At 40.9% G+C, this 15,966-nt stretch overlaps 1 protein-coding gene across 5 annotated transcripts in view; it reads right to left on the bottom strand.

Moving 5' to 3' along the window:
* UNC79 (unc-79 homolog, NALCN channel complex subunit) overlaps positions 1 to 15,311 on the bottom strand; it is a 142,074-nt gene extending 126,763 nt beyond the window's left edge. For all 5 annotated transcript variants that reach the window (XM_060756353.2, XM_060756362.2, XM_060756380.2 and 2 more), the window contains exons 1-2: positions 14,929 to 15,311; positions 3,940 to 4,060 (exon numbers count right to left, since the gene is read on the bottom strand). In XM_060756353.2, the coding sequence (XP_060612336.2) occupies positions 3,940 to 4,060; positions 14,929 to 14,950 (143 nt within the window). In that variant the 5' untranslated portion in view covers positions 14,951 to 15,311. The remainder of the gene's footprint in view (positions 1 to 3,939; positions 4,061 to 14,928) is intronic.
* Positions 15,312 to 15,966: the final 655 nt, after the last annotated feature.

Below are 15,966 nucleotides of genomic sequence, written 5' to 3'. Positions count from 1 at the left end.
TGTTGCTTCTTACTTGGTTGCTTGACAAGCCACACTGGCTGAAATTTCCTATTCTACACAATCATTAAAAGAACTGGAATCCTCACCACTTTTCTATCTGGCAACTCAAATTGTAGAGTATAACACATCTTTTCATCTGCCATAGACAGCAAAACCCCACTTTTTAGCTGGCAGTCTGGCCCCCAAATATGCCCATTTACAGACCACTGGAGATGGGGTGATGTTCCTATAGCTCAGTAGTTCCCAAACTTTGCTCCTCCAGGTGTTTTGGACTTCAGTTCCCACAGTTCCTAGCAGTTGTCTAGGATTTCTGGGAGTTGAAGTCCAAAACACCTGGAGAACCAAAGGTTGGGAACTAATGCTATAGCTGAATGCACAATGAAAGGCATCCTATGGGACAACCCAGGGGCATTCCAGAAGTTTTTGGATGCTGATGTCATTTATGAGTATCCAATGCTTCTCTGCTCCATCACCATGCTCTCCATTGTTCCATTGGAGGAGTTGCATCAGGTAAGCCATGAGCTTTAGTATGAGGCAGTAGAAGATTATAACCTCCCCCCCACAAGATTGGATATAGGTTGGTCCTAAATCTGCATAATTTACTAACAGAAAGCGAGTTATGATTTTTAGTAGAGGCAGCTTCAGTCATCCTTGCATGACAATTGGCATTTTCCAAAATTCATTCTAGTCTGTTTCTCCCTCGTGATTTGAGTACTTTGAAGCCCAATGAATGTGATGACTTCTGTGTGAGCATATGGGTTAAGGGGCTCTATCAAGAGTCTGGAAAAGTTACTTTTTTGGACTGCATCACCCAGAATTTTTATCCAAGTCCCAGTTCTAAATCTGAAATGCAAGTAGCATTCAGCAATGATGTCTCACAATGCACCAAGATGCAGTTCAAAAAAAAAACTTTGAGCAGCCCAGTTTCAGAAGGAGAACTTTTTAAAGTACACTTTTGTTCCTGGCCTAATTATGAACAGCAGGTAATCTATAAATAAGAAAGTTGTGGATGTTTTTGTCCCTGTGAGACATTTCTTCTGTTAGCAGTAAATCTTCAACTTAGGGGCAAAATAAGCTTGAAATGAAGAATGCATGAAAATTTAATTCATGCTTAATGAGGAGAAATGTTTTGGCTCAAAGATAAATAAACTTAAGACAGAACTCAATGAATTAATGTTTTATGCACTGTGTATGGTGATTCTTTTAATGTGATGTTTTGTTTGTGAGAGAAAAAAAACAATTCAATTTCTTAATGTTTTCCCATCTTCCCAACTAAAAACCAAACAAGATTTAGTTCCATTCCCCAAAAACACTGTACCCTCAAAACATCTGCAAAGCAAAGGGTCATGTTTGGTCTCAAGTATAGCTAAAAGCAAGCCAATTGGAGCGTGAATCTCAATGCAAACCAAATGAGCCTTGTCACAACCTGGTCTCCCAAATTATACTGATCCTCAAAAGGAGTTAATACTTCACTAATGTCTATTTCACCTTTGTTTATGGACTACCTTAACTGGCAGCATCAGATCAATCACAACTTTCAATGTGCCACTTAACATTAGCAATAACAGTCTGGTGAATATTTAATCTACAAAGAAGTTGGTGATTTGGAACCCTCCCATTCTCTTCAGCTAAAGCCAACCATCAAGGATGCTGGTAATTATAATCTAATTGCTTCTGGTAAACCCATGATTCCTCCTCACTGGCCCGGGTTTATAAAATGATTGAAACAATTCTGTAATGGGTTGCTGTGAGTTTTCCAGGCTGTGTGGCCATGTTCCAGAAACGTTCTCTTCTGAAGTTTTACCCACATCTGTGGCAGGCATCCTCATAGCTTGTGAGGTCCTCTCAACCTCAGCCTCTGAGGATGTCTGCCATAGATGTGGGTGAAACATCAGGAGAGAAAGTTTCTGGAACACGGCCATACAGCCCAGAAAACTCACAGTAACCCAGTGATTCCAGCTATGAAAGCTTTTGACAACAAGATGGTCTGTAGTTCCAAGCATGCCTGTTTAGAGTCCCATTGAACTTTGCCAGACTTACATCAAGTATACATGCACAAGTCTGTGCTGGGCACTTCCTGTGACACTACACTAGTGTGTATAGACACTAGCAACTAAATGTTGAAGCCAGGCTTTATTTTTTGAATGCCTTCTAAAAAAACCCAAACCAGCCTCTATGTTTTGGGCTTACCCCATGTCTAGCATGTGAGGACAGGAAAGCACTTGATCAAATATTCAGAGGCAATGGAGCTATCACAACATAAGCCAGCAAAGGTGAGGTAAGAAGTTCTAGGTTGTATTATCCAGTGGTTATTTTTGTCGGAGGCCTTACAAATATATTGGAGATGGATCTACCTTTTCCCTCGGGCAGAAGGTTTAACAACGTTCAGACTAACCAGTCTTGTATTTCTATTATTCTGTTTCCCAAGAACATACTTATGTAAAAATCAGTCACAAAATGCCATGCCCAAAAAGTGGTATAGACTGCTTGTGAAAATAATCAATATTATTGGCAAATCATTGACTGTCGCATAACATTTTGTGGTGGTTTTACATGTCAAATTCTGCTCTATATTCTTACCATATAGAATAGCAGAAAAATCTCTGGAATCAGTTTTTAAATCTTCACTGTCAAATCTGATTGAACTACAACTCCCATAATTTCTGGCCATTGGCCATTCTAGCTAGGGCTTCTGGGATCAGTAGTCCAATAGTCTAGGATCCCTTCACATCGCTGGACCCAAGTCTGGGAACCATTCACACCTCTAACTGGGAATTTCTTGAACTTGCAATCCCCAGAAGTAACTTTTCCAAGCTTTGGGTTAAGAATCTAGATATGAAGACACCTGGCATGCTTACATCTAAATAGCACTGAAACTCTTTTTTTAAAAAAACATTTTGTGTATTAGACTGCAGATGGGATTAACCAAATTCTGAATTCAGAACAGATTTCAGAACATTTTTTAAAACCTATAAACTCAAAAAGACTATTAAAACATTAATGGTATTATTGTTGCCTTTCGTAGATCAGATCCTTTAGGCACACTGGAGAAGTTACCCTTTTTTGTAATACAACACACAGAATTCCACAGCCAACATGGTAATTAACAGTAGGATTCTGGTAGCTGTATCACAGCAATACAAATTTCCCATGCTGTATATGGGACTGCATGGAAACTTCAGACCAACCAAACATTTAGGACATCCCTGATACTAACATGAATGCATAGACCCTACCTTATAGATCCCCTAGCCTTGAGTTTGGCCATTCAAGTTACTTCAGAGAAACTCTGAGTATTTCCCAGTGCCAAGCAGTTTAGTTTCACATTTGCTGCTGATTAACAAGGCATTTACCAGTCTTTAATATATCCCAGAGCAGAAAGAGATTGATAGAAAATTAAGGATGGACCAAATCATACTAAAATGTATATAATAACCCCTGTTCTGAAAGTTCCAATCACTTCCTGCAAGCAGAAAACCAGACATACTGGGAAAAAGTGAGCTATAGAAAAGGTGAGCTAACACATTTTCCCCATTAGTTAGTTTTCCATTAGCAGGGAGTCATTTGGGAAGGGAACACACAAAACAGTTATCCCATAATATAGCCTGAAATGATACAGTCCATCTCATTCCTACCACATTCTGCTCGACATATAGACTCAGTTTGGACAACCACTGTTGAAGTTACTGATTAATTATCAGAGCTTGGAAAGCTTACTTTTTGGACTACAGCTTCCAAAATCCCCCAGCCAGCATGGCAACTAGCTATCCTGACTGGTGGATTCTGGGAGTTATAATCTTATAAAGAAGTATTCCCAAGCTCTGGCCATTCCTGGTCATAGATTGCTTTCTGACCTTTGTTATAAGACATTCATCACATTTCTTTATCAATATATTATTTATATATTTTGTTTCTTTTAGAGCATAATTTAAAGCTTACCTTAGCAAGGTTTGAGAAAAATATTTCAGAGTGTTTGCAATGTCAGTTCCAGAAGGGACAGGATAAATGTTGTGAAGGACGCGGTTATGGTATTCTTGCAAGTATCGGATCTTGGAAGCGACTGGAGTTTGTCATGTTGAGGAAAAGAAAATGGGAAAAGAACATCTTAGCTCTGTTCTTGTTGGAGATGTCTACAATGTCTCTACATTTTTATCACAGTCCTAAATAGGCTTACGATAAAACTAGATATGATCCAGAATTAGAGATTTCTTACAGCTTTCGTTGTTTTTAATAGCAATTGCAAGTTGATAGAGAGGTCAACTGCATCAAATCTGTAGTGCTGGTGAAGGAATCTTAGTTGCATCCTTAAACATGCCTAACTCTATTGACATCAATAGATTCACTAATGTTGTAGTCTATTTTTTACCAAGAACATCCATTCAGACTGAAAGCCATTGCTAATGAGATTTCTTTGTAATGACTTGCCAGACTCAAACAATGGCATTTCCCAACCTACATTTGTACAAAGGCAAGTAAAGTGTTAGGAAACCAATGCGATGATTGCAGCCTTACATAACAAAATTTAAAATTGATTTGTTTGTTTGTGCAATTATTTCTACTCCATCTTTCAGTCCTCAGAAGGAGCCTCAGAGTGGCTATTATGTAAAACTTTAAAACAAAAACAATACCCAGAAAACACAGAGTTCAAACAAGACTTCATGTTCTACCTCCCTTTATTGGTGCAGAGCAATTAAACTAGGAAGTCTCCAATAAATAAAATAACAATATAGAATACACATCAAGTATAAACAAGGAACTTCGGGAAGACATGACTTTTCTTTGTTAAGTGCATTTTACAAACCAATTTTTCTTCAAATCCCAACTCCTTCCCCAGATTTAGGGTACTTTTGTGATACTCTGACAAGGAAAATGGTGATCTGTGTATTTCATATTCCTCTGTTTTCCTCAATCGAATTCAATAAGCCATTAAGTGCCCACAATGGATTCTAAGGAAAGTGATGGCACAAGGATTGATTGGCGCTCAAAGAAGTGATACATAGCAATGGATAAAGTTGTTGGATTCCAAGCAAAATAGACAAGGTGTTTACAAAAAAAAGGCAGGCAAGGAGCACAAGTGCAGGTTTATCTACATGCACCAAAAAAAAAATCTATACTCACCACAACTGGACTGCTGACAATCTTCATGATCCACATTAAAATGACTTTGCCCCCCTTAAGCAAATCCATTCCAAGTTTTGGTTAACTTACTTGTCCAGAAGCCAGTGTGGTGTAGTGGCTTGAACACTGAACCACAACTTGGAGACCAAAGCTCTATTCCCTGCTTGAGCACAGAAACCATGAGTAACCCTAGATATGTCACAGAGCAGTGGTTCTCAACCTGTGGATCCCCAGATGTTTTGGCCTTCAACTCCCAGAAATCCTAACAGCTGGTAAACTGGCATGGATTTCTGGGAGTTGTAGGCCAAAACACCTGGGGAACCACTGCCTTAGAGCAGTGGTTCTCAACCTGGGGTCCCCAGATGTTTTTGGCCTACAATTCCCAGAAATCCCAGCCAGTTTAGCAGCTGTTAGGATTTCTGGGAGTTGAAGGCCAAAAACATCTGGGGACCCACAGGTTGAGAACCACTGCCTTAGAGTTTCCATAAGTCAGAAATAATTTGAAGACAGATAACAACGGCGGCGGCAGCAGCAGCGACGAGTTGTCCACATTACTGAGTCTCTTTAGGAATAGGATCCAGCACTAGAGGCCCTTGTATAATTTGGAATAAATTCACTCCTTGATTGAGGTGACAGCCACCAGCCACTATTGAGTGACAAGGAAAGCCCTATCACCCTGAATTCACCTGATGTCGGCTGATTTCAGAAATGAAGTTATGTTGCTTTGGCTGGGAGGCCACAAATAAATAAACGCTTAGTGTCTCAATCAAGAGATAAAAGTGAGAAATGGTGGTGGTGGTGGTGGTGGTGGTGGTGATGGTGGTGATGATGATGATGATGATGATGATGATAGCTGGACTCTCCCCAACAGGCCAGGCCAGGAAAAAATCCTGCCTAAAATCCTGAATTTTTTTTAGAATTAGAGTTAATAATAGAAGGCTAGATGGTCCAACCTCCTGTCTCAATAGAAGAGTTCTCTGTTTCTCTGTCATTCTGCTTCTAATCAATCTGTAAACTATAGAATCAATACAATTTAACAGTACTTTAACTGCCATGAATTAATGCCATGGAATCATTGGAATTGTTGTTTAAGAAGGTGTTAAGTCTTCTTTGCCATAGGGTACTGTGCCTTACCAATGACAGATCCCAAGATTCCATCACATTGAGCCATGGCAGTTAACGTGGTCTCAAACTGCATTAATTCCACAGTGTAGCTGCGCCCCTGAATACAGAGATGCATATCTCACAGAACACACTGAATTTTTTTGGTTGAACATAGAAATCAATGCCCTTCCCAAGTAGGTCATGGAACTGTTCTGTGTGTTTTTCTAACTGTGCAAACACATTGCACCTCACTGTGGAAGCATATTGATACAGCAGATTGTGTCAACAAAGATTAGATTAAAAATAAACATGGAAGAGTTATCTATTGGATGAGTAATCAGAATGAGGAAACTGAAAAAATGTACAAGAAAATTGCAGATCTGATTTCAGGCAGAGAAACATAACCCAGGTCTGAAAGAACGGTCATCAACACTTTTTTAATGCATGCTGATGTTATAGGATGTTTATGTTCTTAATCAAAAATGAATTCAAATTTCCTTCATCATGTATAATTTTTTCACACTGAGACAGATTGAAATAATGGTGGGGGGGGGGGGGGAGATGTTATTCAACCAGAATAAAGCGAGCCAGTGCCATTGAGACTACAACTCTGACATTCCGCTTGCCATTGACAATCCTGCCTAGAGCTCATAGAAGTTGCATCCCAAAATATCAGAAAAATTGTGTGTTATATCCCTCTGCTTTTAATAATGCCAAGGCACCAAACTGAGACCTCCATCATCCAAGATCACCTTGTCTTGTTTGTTCCATTATGACTTCTACAATCAGCTAAAGACCTTTAGATATCATTGTACAAATCTCACTGCTGCTCTAATGTGCTTCTGGTAAGACCAGAGTAGGATAAGGGAGACTGTACCCATCCCAGGACCCATCTACCATAGAACCATTTGACAGCAATGCATGACCAGAAAGCCAGTGAGTGAAATATGGGAATGCTGAATGTTCAGCAATGGTGAGGTTTTTTTGCCAGCAAGCCCTTGCAAACTTTTTGGGGATTTTCATTGGCACAAGTTCCTCTTTTTCTTTTCTTTTCTGGTTTCATTTCTGTATACAGTACACCCTCCACTTATAAATAAACACCACTCAGATGCTCGAGTCTTTCTTTATGGTGCTGGTTGAGGATCAAAGCAGACCCATCATAATGGATGTGTGCAGCAACCATTTGTGAAACAGAAAGTGTGGGCTTAAATTGAAAAGCAAATTGCATGTAAGGCTATCTTTATTTATTTATTTATTTCAGACATTTATACCCCATCTTTCTCAACCCCCGAGGGGGGACTCAGGGCAGCTTACAATTTGATGCCAACGTATACACCATAACAATATAAACACAGATTCACATTAATTAAAACATTTAATTATAAGATAGTCATTTAAAACATTTAGAACATTGTATTGTCGAAGGCTTTCATGGCTGGAATCACTAAGTTCTTGTGTGGTTTTTCGGGCTATATGGCCATGTTCTAGAGGCATTTCTCCTGACGTTTTGCCTGCATCTATGGCAAGCATCCTCAGAGGTGAGGTCTGTTGGAACTGGGAAAAAGGGTTTATATATCTGTGGAATGACCAGGGTGAGACAAAAGAAATATTCACACCTAGCCCAACTGACAAAAGTCCTTTGTCTCACCCTGGTCATTCCACAGATATATAAACCCTTTTTCCCAGTTCCAACAGACCTCACCTCTGAGGATGCTTGCCATAGATGCAGGCGAAACGTCAGGAGAAATGCCTCTAGAACATGGCCATATAGCCCAAAAAAACCCACAAGAATTTAGAACATTGTTAATAACAATAACAATATAATTGCATCCAAGTTCAATTGAGAGACCCAATACTAAGCCTCTGCATTATCAATTCAAATATAACATTGCAACTTCACCTCACTACTTCTGAGGATGCTTGCCATAAATACAGGCAAAGCGCCAGGCGAGAATGCCTCCAGAACATTGCCATATACCCCGAAAAACCTACAACAACCCATTGCAACTTCTGTTAAGCCTGCTGTCCAAATGCCTGGTCCCAAAACCATGTTTTGCAGGAAAGGAGAGATGGCTAACAAATGTTGAATCATTCTATGCTCCCAACAAGACCATAGAGTTGGAAGAGAACACCGCTGCCATACAATCCAATACAATCCTCTGCTATGCAGAAATACACAACCACAAATATGTATTTTGCTGAGTGTCATGATCCTTCACAATTGCATTTGCTGACTTGCACTGTGAAGAGACCACATGTTCCCCACAACCTATTCAAAAGTTGCTTATAGGTTGTTGTCTCCTCTGGAAAATTCTGTTATTTTTCTTCCACCCAGGCTAACTTCCAAGATCAGACCTCTAAAGGGTTTCACCTTAGACAACAAACTAGAAAGAAGAAGAAAGAGTGCTCAATGCCTGCATCCTTGCATGTCCCTTTGTACAGACATCAGAAAGGCTGTTTGTCAGCCCTAAGCCTTGTGTGCCCTCTTTCTGGTATATGAAAACTGGACATGGAAAGTTAGTCCTTTCAGTTTCTTTCAACCAGTGTATCATTGTCACCTTATAAGGAATTCTCTGATCACTGAAATTGAGGTTAGCTCAAAACCAAGACTTGGACATCTTCCAGGTCCATTATACAGATTGAGATCATCTCAGGTGGCAGATGCAAAGAAGCAGTAGCAAGGTGTTTGAAAAGATTGGTGATCCACTCAAGATATTTTCTCTACATCACTCGAACTATTCAGCTGCCTTAGGGTGTGGTAGAAGCTACCCACCCATTGAAAAAACCATTAGTGAGTCTATTGTACATCAAATAAGAAGGGGGGGTGTATTGTTCCCTATCTCAAACAGCACCATAGGCTGGTCCACTGCAGATCAGAAAATATTGGGGTGGACAAATGGCAAGTGTGAGCATATTTTGGCTGCATACTTGATGTAAGATGTGTATGGTTTTATACATTTGTCTCCAGTTTGGCACTTTCAGAGAGGACAAAAAATGCAAAATCAGATGATTATGTAATTGCAGAGGGATTGAATTGTTTCTTTTTTGGACTATAAAGCCCCAAATCCCCCAACCAGCATGGCTACATAAGTTTCTGAGAGCTGCAGCCCAAGAAAGGAACTTCCTCAAACAGTGGTTGGAGGTAAGACAAGTGTTAAAGCACTGATAAAATGCGAAACTTAAATGCTCCTTTCCTCTTGTTGCTAAACCGATTGCTATAACTCCAGTCTCACTGCTTTAGTCTTGGATGTCACACACCCACGAAAACAACACAGAAAGAGGACCAAACATATTACTCTATAATGAGTCATGACCTGATTTTTAGAAGTACAAAAGCCTTCTCCGTGGGAGTTATCGGATGCTATGTCCTTGTAGAATCAATTGGTATATAAATGATATCAATGCGTAAACCAGCCCAAGGTCACTTCAGCTAGGATTCCTCACAAGTCTCCTGATCCCACCTGGGATGCACTCACAACAGTTTCAATCCCAGATGTAACCTCTCTCCACCCAATCCTGAGCTGAGACAGTGTAGCAGGCCTGAGAAAATGGAGGACTCCATTTCTGACAGTCAAAAGGCTTTGTACAGGACGCTTGAGAGAAAGAAGAACATTGGAAAGTTCCAGTATGACCAAATGACCAAAAGGAAAGTGGTCACTGAAAGGGATCTCAGTGCCATTCATTGGTGGACAATGCTCAGCTCTCCAGATGGTGTACTGCAATGTCCATCAGACCTAAATTGCACAGTCAATGTTGTGAATATGCAATGTAGCAGTCCAACAATACTTAGAAGGCCACATTTTGCCTAAACCTGGTGCAATATTTAGTCCAAGCAAGATAGGTCCCCCGAATCAAGTGGAACTTGTTAAGTTGATAACTTTCATTAATCCAATGGGTCTATTTTAGTGGGGACTATCATATATAAATTCCCCAGTCTCCCCTGGGTCTCCATATGGAGCCCCCAGAATTTCTTCAGATAAATGTAGGAGGTAGAAGAAAAAGAGAATTGACAAAATTTTCCATTAAAATAACTTGATCATTTAATATCAATGAGCCACAATTCCATAGTATCAATTTCATTAAATTATAATATTATGTTACATGTCACCAGGAGAGTTCATGATATATAGCAAGATACCAATATTTTAAGCTTCAGCATAGTGTTGCCAGATGAACTAAGCCTCTTGGAAGACCATGGTTCAAATCCCCACTCAGTCACAGACACCCATTGTATGACCTTGGGCAAGCCACACTTTCTCAGCCTCAGAAGAAGGCAATGTCAATTCTCTCTGAACAGACCATGCCATGTTAGGCTCAACTTAGAATCATAATAAGCTGAAAATTGTTATAAGTCACATTTCAATAATCGGTATTCTAATAAATTAATTGACAGCATTGATGGGAAAGGTTTCCAGAAAACACTAGAAAGGGAGACAAGGAGAAATTCCTTTATTGCCATTCAGAAAATGTAGTCAAGAATAATATTCCTAGTTTCCCTGGTTTTGGACCAAATAGATCACAAGGTTCTATTATATCTTCTTCAGAAGATTGTATGTCCTCTTCATTGAGGGTTTCTAGGAAAAGGCTAAGAAGTACTTGTTAGGGGAAAATGACCCTAAAATATAGCAGAGCGTCCAACTATCAAACAGGATACTTAAAGTTGAGCATTCAGTTCATTAGCGAGCAAAACGTGAAGTGCCGTTGGTTGTGGCTATAAAGAATTTAGAGCTTAGGCAGAGTCCAATCTTAAAAATCCACAAAAGGTCTATTTACAATAATAAGAAATAACTGCATTTCTTCATGGTAAGGAACTGGGTCTAAGCTACTTTAACACCCATCTCTTCTAAGGTTTCAAAGGGGGCGGGGATGACCAATCACTACATCTCTCTGACACACACATAGAGAGAGATCTCAAAGCACACAGCACATACTCCAATGTAAGAAATAGAAGTCAGGTTTTAAAAGGCTTGCAGTAGAAGAGTATTCATTCTACACAACCAATCAGAATGAGAGCAGAAACAGAGAGGAGAGAAGAAATAGATACATTTCCAACTGTCATACAGGAAGGGAACCTCTTAGTGTATACTAAACTAACTGCTCCTTACTGGGGACTTGAGATTTGGGCAGTGTGGGGTTGAATCCCAACAGTATTTGTTCAGAAACCTTATCTATGTATCACTCCATTTTTAGTTACGAACTAGAATATCTTCTGATTCTGCATTCTTATCATAAATGTGAGTCAACATGGTGCTGGACTCAGCAGGATTGGAATCCTTGCTCAGCCATGAAAATCCATTGGGTGACCTTGAGCACATCGCACTCTTAGCCTAAAAGGAATGCAATGACAAATCTCCTCAGAATAACTGAAGCCCCTAAGAGAGAGTTGGCGTAAGTCAAAATCGAAAAACAGCAATCATCAGTGACATAATTTATCTGAAAAGTCAACAGGTACCTTTCGTTCTTAAATAGGGCTATCCATCAAGGACATTGTTTTAAACTTCAGAAAGGTTGAACAGCTGTACATTAGGAATATCAGATAACATGGGTGAAGCTTGTAAGGGAGATTCTAGAAATTTCTTCCTATCACTGGTTCTTGCCCTCCAGGTGTTTTGGACTTCAGTTCCCACAATTCCTAACAGCTGATAATATGGCTGTGATTTCTGGGAGTTGAAGTCTAAAACAACAGGAGGATCAAAGGTTGGGAATCACTGTATCAGAAAGAAAGAGTCATGGATACTTTAGTTATAAGATATCAAATATTGGGACAGGAATTGGTCTATCCTGTGTCTCTATAGGTTCCCTACAATCCAGTGTTTCCATGGTTCTGCTCTACCATTTCATTCAATGCTGGTCAATCAAGCTCCTGAAACAGTCAGCTGACTCTCCATTGCAGTGACTTGATAGGGTGTCTTAGAAACAACCAGCTTGCATTGATGGCTCTGACCAATCCCTCCTTTCCTCCAGTTACATCTCCACTTATCTGAGCATGTAAATATTACCTCACCGGTAGCTTGCAGAGGCACAGAGAAAGACTTTTTTAAAAAACCTAGCCTAAAAACATACATAATGGCAAGTACGGGAAGAAATATCCCAAACATAAGTGCATTTTTAAAACAGTGTCTTTTTTCCAAAAGAGCAGAAAGATTTTCACAATCTGGCAACAGAATCCGATCAAGCACAGCAAAAGAAAAAAGTGAGAGATGTGATCTAAGGCCTGCATGTCCTTGGTTAGACTCAGAAGTACATGCGTGGAAGATGAAAAATTCAAGCACAGTTCAATCCTCAAATGGATGGGTAGCTACAGATATATCTTTAATGCCAAGGCAGCAGAAGACACTAAAGAGGAGGGGAGAAGAACTGTTGAGATTGTGAAGGTCTTAGATTGTATGGGTAGTACATCGCATAGATGGGCAGGTACAGGGATGTAAATATATACATTCATCTTAATGCTGTGGTAGCAGAAGAGGCTAAAGGGGAAAACTATGAGACTCTTGAATTGTATACTATACATGGGCAGCTACAGGGAAGGAAACATACATGTCAATACATATGCCTGTTAAGGTCATTGCAGCAGAAGACAACAAAGAGAGAGAAACTGTGAGGCTCTTGGGTTGTATGGATTGTATATAATAGTTGGGAAGGTACAGGGATGTAAATATACTCATGCATCTGAATGCAGTGGTAGCAGAAAATGTGAAATGGGGAAACTATGAGACTCGTGGATTGAATTGATTGGATACTCTACATGGGCAGCTACAGGGATGCAAATATGTATGTCGATACAGATGCCTCTTAATGGCATGGCAGCAGAAAAGGCCAAAGAGAGGGAGAAACACTGGACAGTCTGTGAGGCTCCTGTATTGCATGGATATATTATACATGGGCAGCTACATGGATGTAAATATACATATACAGTATATCTTAATGCTATGGGAGTAGAAGAGGCCAAAAAGGGGGGGGGACACTGTAAAGACTGGGAGCCTTCTGAACTGTATAGATCTATTATATATGGGCAGCTACAGGCATGTAAATATACATGTGCATCTTAATGCTATGGGAGTAGAAGAGGCCAAAGAGAGGGAAACTATGAGGCCATTGGATAGTATGGATTACGTATTATATATGAGTAGCTACAAGGATGTAAATATACATGTACATCTTAATGCTATGGGAGCAGAAGAGGATAAAGAGAGGGAGAAACACTGTAGAGATGCGAGGCTCCTGGACTGCATGGATATATTATAAATGGGCAGCTACAGGAACCTAAAAAAACATATGTATCTCAATGCTATGAGAGCAGAAGAGGCCAAAGAGAGGGTAACTGTGAGGCCCTTGGATAGTATGGATTGTATATTATATATGAGCAGTTACAAGGATGTAAATATACATGTGCATCTTAATGCTATGAGAGTAGAAGAGGCCAAAGAGAGGGTAACTGTAAGGCCCTTGGATAGTATGGATTGTATATTATATATGAGCAGTTACAAGGATGTAAATATACATGTGCATCTTAATGCTATGAGAGTAGAAGAGGCCAAAGAGAGGGTAACTGTAAGGCCCTTGGATAGTATGGATTGAATATTATATATGAGCAGTTACAAGGATGTAAATATACATGTGCATCTTAATGCTATGAGAGTAGAAGAGGCCAAAGAGAGGGTAACTGTAAGGCCCTTGGATAGTATGGATTGTATATTATATATGAGCAGTTACAAGGATGTAAATATACATGTGCATCTTAATGCTATGAGAGTAGAAGAGGCCAAAGAGAGGGTAACTGTAAGGCCCTTGGATAGTATGGATTGTATATTATATATGAGCAGTTACAAGGATGTAAATATACATGTACATCTTAATGCTATGGGAGCAGAAGAGAGCGATAGAGGAAGGGATGTAGAGTGTAGAGATGCGAGGCGCCTGGTTTGTATGGATATATCATAAATGGGCAGCTACAGGAACCTAAAAAAACAAATGCATCTCAATGCTATGGGAGCAGAAGAGGTCAAAGAGAGGGAAAAACACTGTAGAGACTGTGAGGCTCCTGGATTGTATGGATTGCATGGGCTGCTACAGTCATGTAAATAAACATATGCTATGGGAGCAGAAGAGGCCAAAAAGGGGGAAACTGTGAGGCTCTTGGATAATATGGATTGTACATTATATATGAGCAGCTACAATACAGCTACATATGGGCAGCTACATATGCATCTTAATGCTATGGGAGCAGAAGAGGTCAAAGAAAGGGAAACTGTAAGGCTCTTGGATAGTATGGATTATGTACTATATATGAATAGCTACAATGATGTAAAGGTACATATGCATCTTAATGCTATGGGAGCAGAAGAGGCCGAAGAGAGGGAAACTGTAGGGCTCTTGGATAGTATGGATTGTATATTATATATGAGCAGCTACAAGGATGTAAAGACACATATGCATCTTAATGCGCTGGGAGCAGAAGAGGCCGAAGAGAGGGAGAAGTTCCCTTGAATGTGAAGCTCCTGGATTTCCTTGCTTCTGGGCCCTGGGTGCGCATTCAGCACCATGGAGAGCGCCCAACGCCTCCGTCCCCCTTTGCCTCCTTGACCTAATGGGATATCATCTTGGAGATGGGACCCAAGGCTAAACATGACATCCTTTGCTCTTCCATAGAGACCTCCCTCTCCCCTTTCTCTCCTCCGCCCTTCTCCAAGGAGGGCCCCGACTTACACTGCTCCGCTTTGGTGGACATGGCGAGGGCGCTGGGGTGCAAAGAGTTGGCCTCAATCTTGGCCAGCGTTTGGGTCTCCTTAGCAAACGGGGCTCTTCTCCCAGGGTGGGGATGGGGATGAGGATGAGGCTCCTGGCCGCCACAGCAGGGAAGTCTCCTCCTCCTTGCCCGAACTGCATCCCCCCGCCTCTTCCTTCCCCGCCGCTCCCATTGCTGCAAAGGGCCAACTGCAACGCGGGGGCCTCCTCCCCAAAAAGCCTCTGTGACTTCAAGGGGAGAGAAGCCAGGAAGAGACCATTCCCAGAGCGATGGCTAGAAAAGATTGGGAAATATGGCTAGGAAGGATTGGGAAATGCACTCTTCCCTCATTCCCCCCCCCCTTTCTTGAGGCAGAATGAACTCGACCACAGAGGGAACGTTTGGGGAGGGGAAATTTGGGAGGGGAAGGTTCCATTCATGAAGAGGGGAGCCCGCCTTTGGTCAGCCTTTTAAAGGGGAAGAGGGTCGCATCTCGGCTCCCTAGAAAGAGAAAGGCAACGTCATGCTGGGGAGAGAGATCTCAAGGCGAAATCCAGCTGCTGGTGGAGCTTTAGGACTGAGTGTGGATTTGCGTCCTGCTGTCTCAGAGTTCATCTACACTGTAAAATAAATGCAGCCTGACATCACTTTAACTGCCATGGCTCTATGCTATGGAATCACGAGAGTTGTAATTTTACAGGGTCTGCCAAGAGTACTGTACCTTACCAAACTCCCACAATTCCTCAGGCCTCACCAAACTACAAATCCCAGGATTCCATAGCTTTGAGCCATGGCAAATACAGTGGTGTCCAACTACATTGAGTCTACATCAGGACTGGGCAAACTTGGACCCTCCAGGTGTTTTGGACTGCAACTCCCACAATTCCTAACAGCCTCGGGCCCCTTCCTTTCTCCCTTCAGCCGCTTAAGCTGATGTAGACTCAATGTAGTTGGACACCACTGTATCTGCCATGGCTCAATGCTACATAATCCTGGGATTTGTAGTTTGGTGAGGCCTG

This window comes from Anolis sagrei, chromosome 1, assembly GCF_037176765.1.
Source record: "Anolis sagrei isolate rAnoSag1 chromosome 1, rAnoSag1.mat, whole genome shotgun sequence".
NCBI classification, from domain to species: Eukaryota; Metazoa; Chordata; class Lepidosauria; order Squamata; family Dactyloidae; genus Anolis; species Anolis sagrei.
The sequence above is the reverse complement of the archived record's forward strand: the minus strand, read 5'-3'. Positions and strand labels throughout refer to the sequence as shown.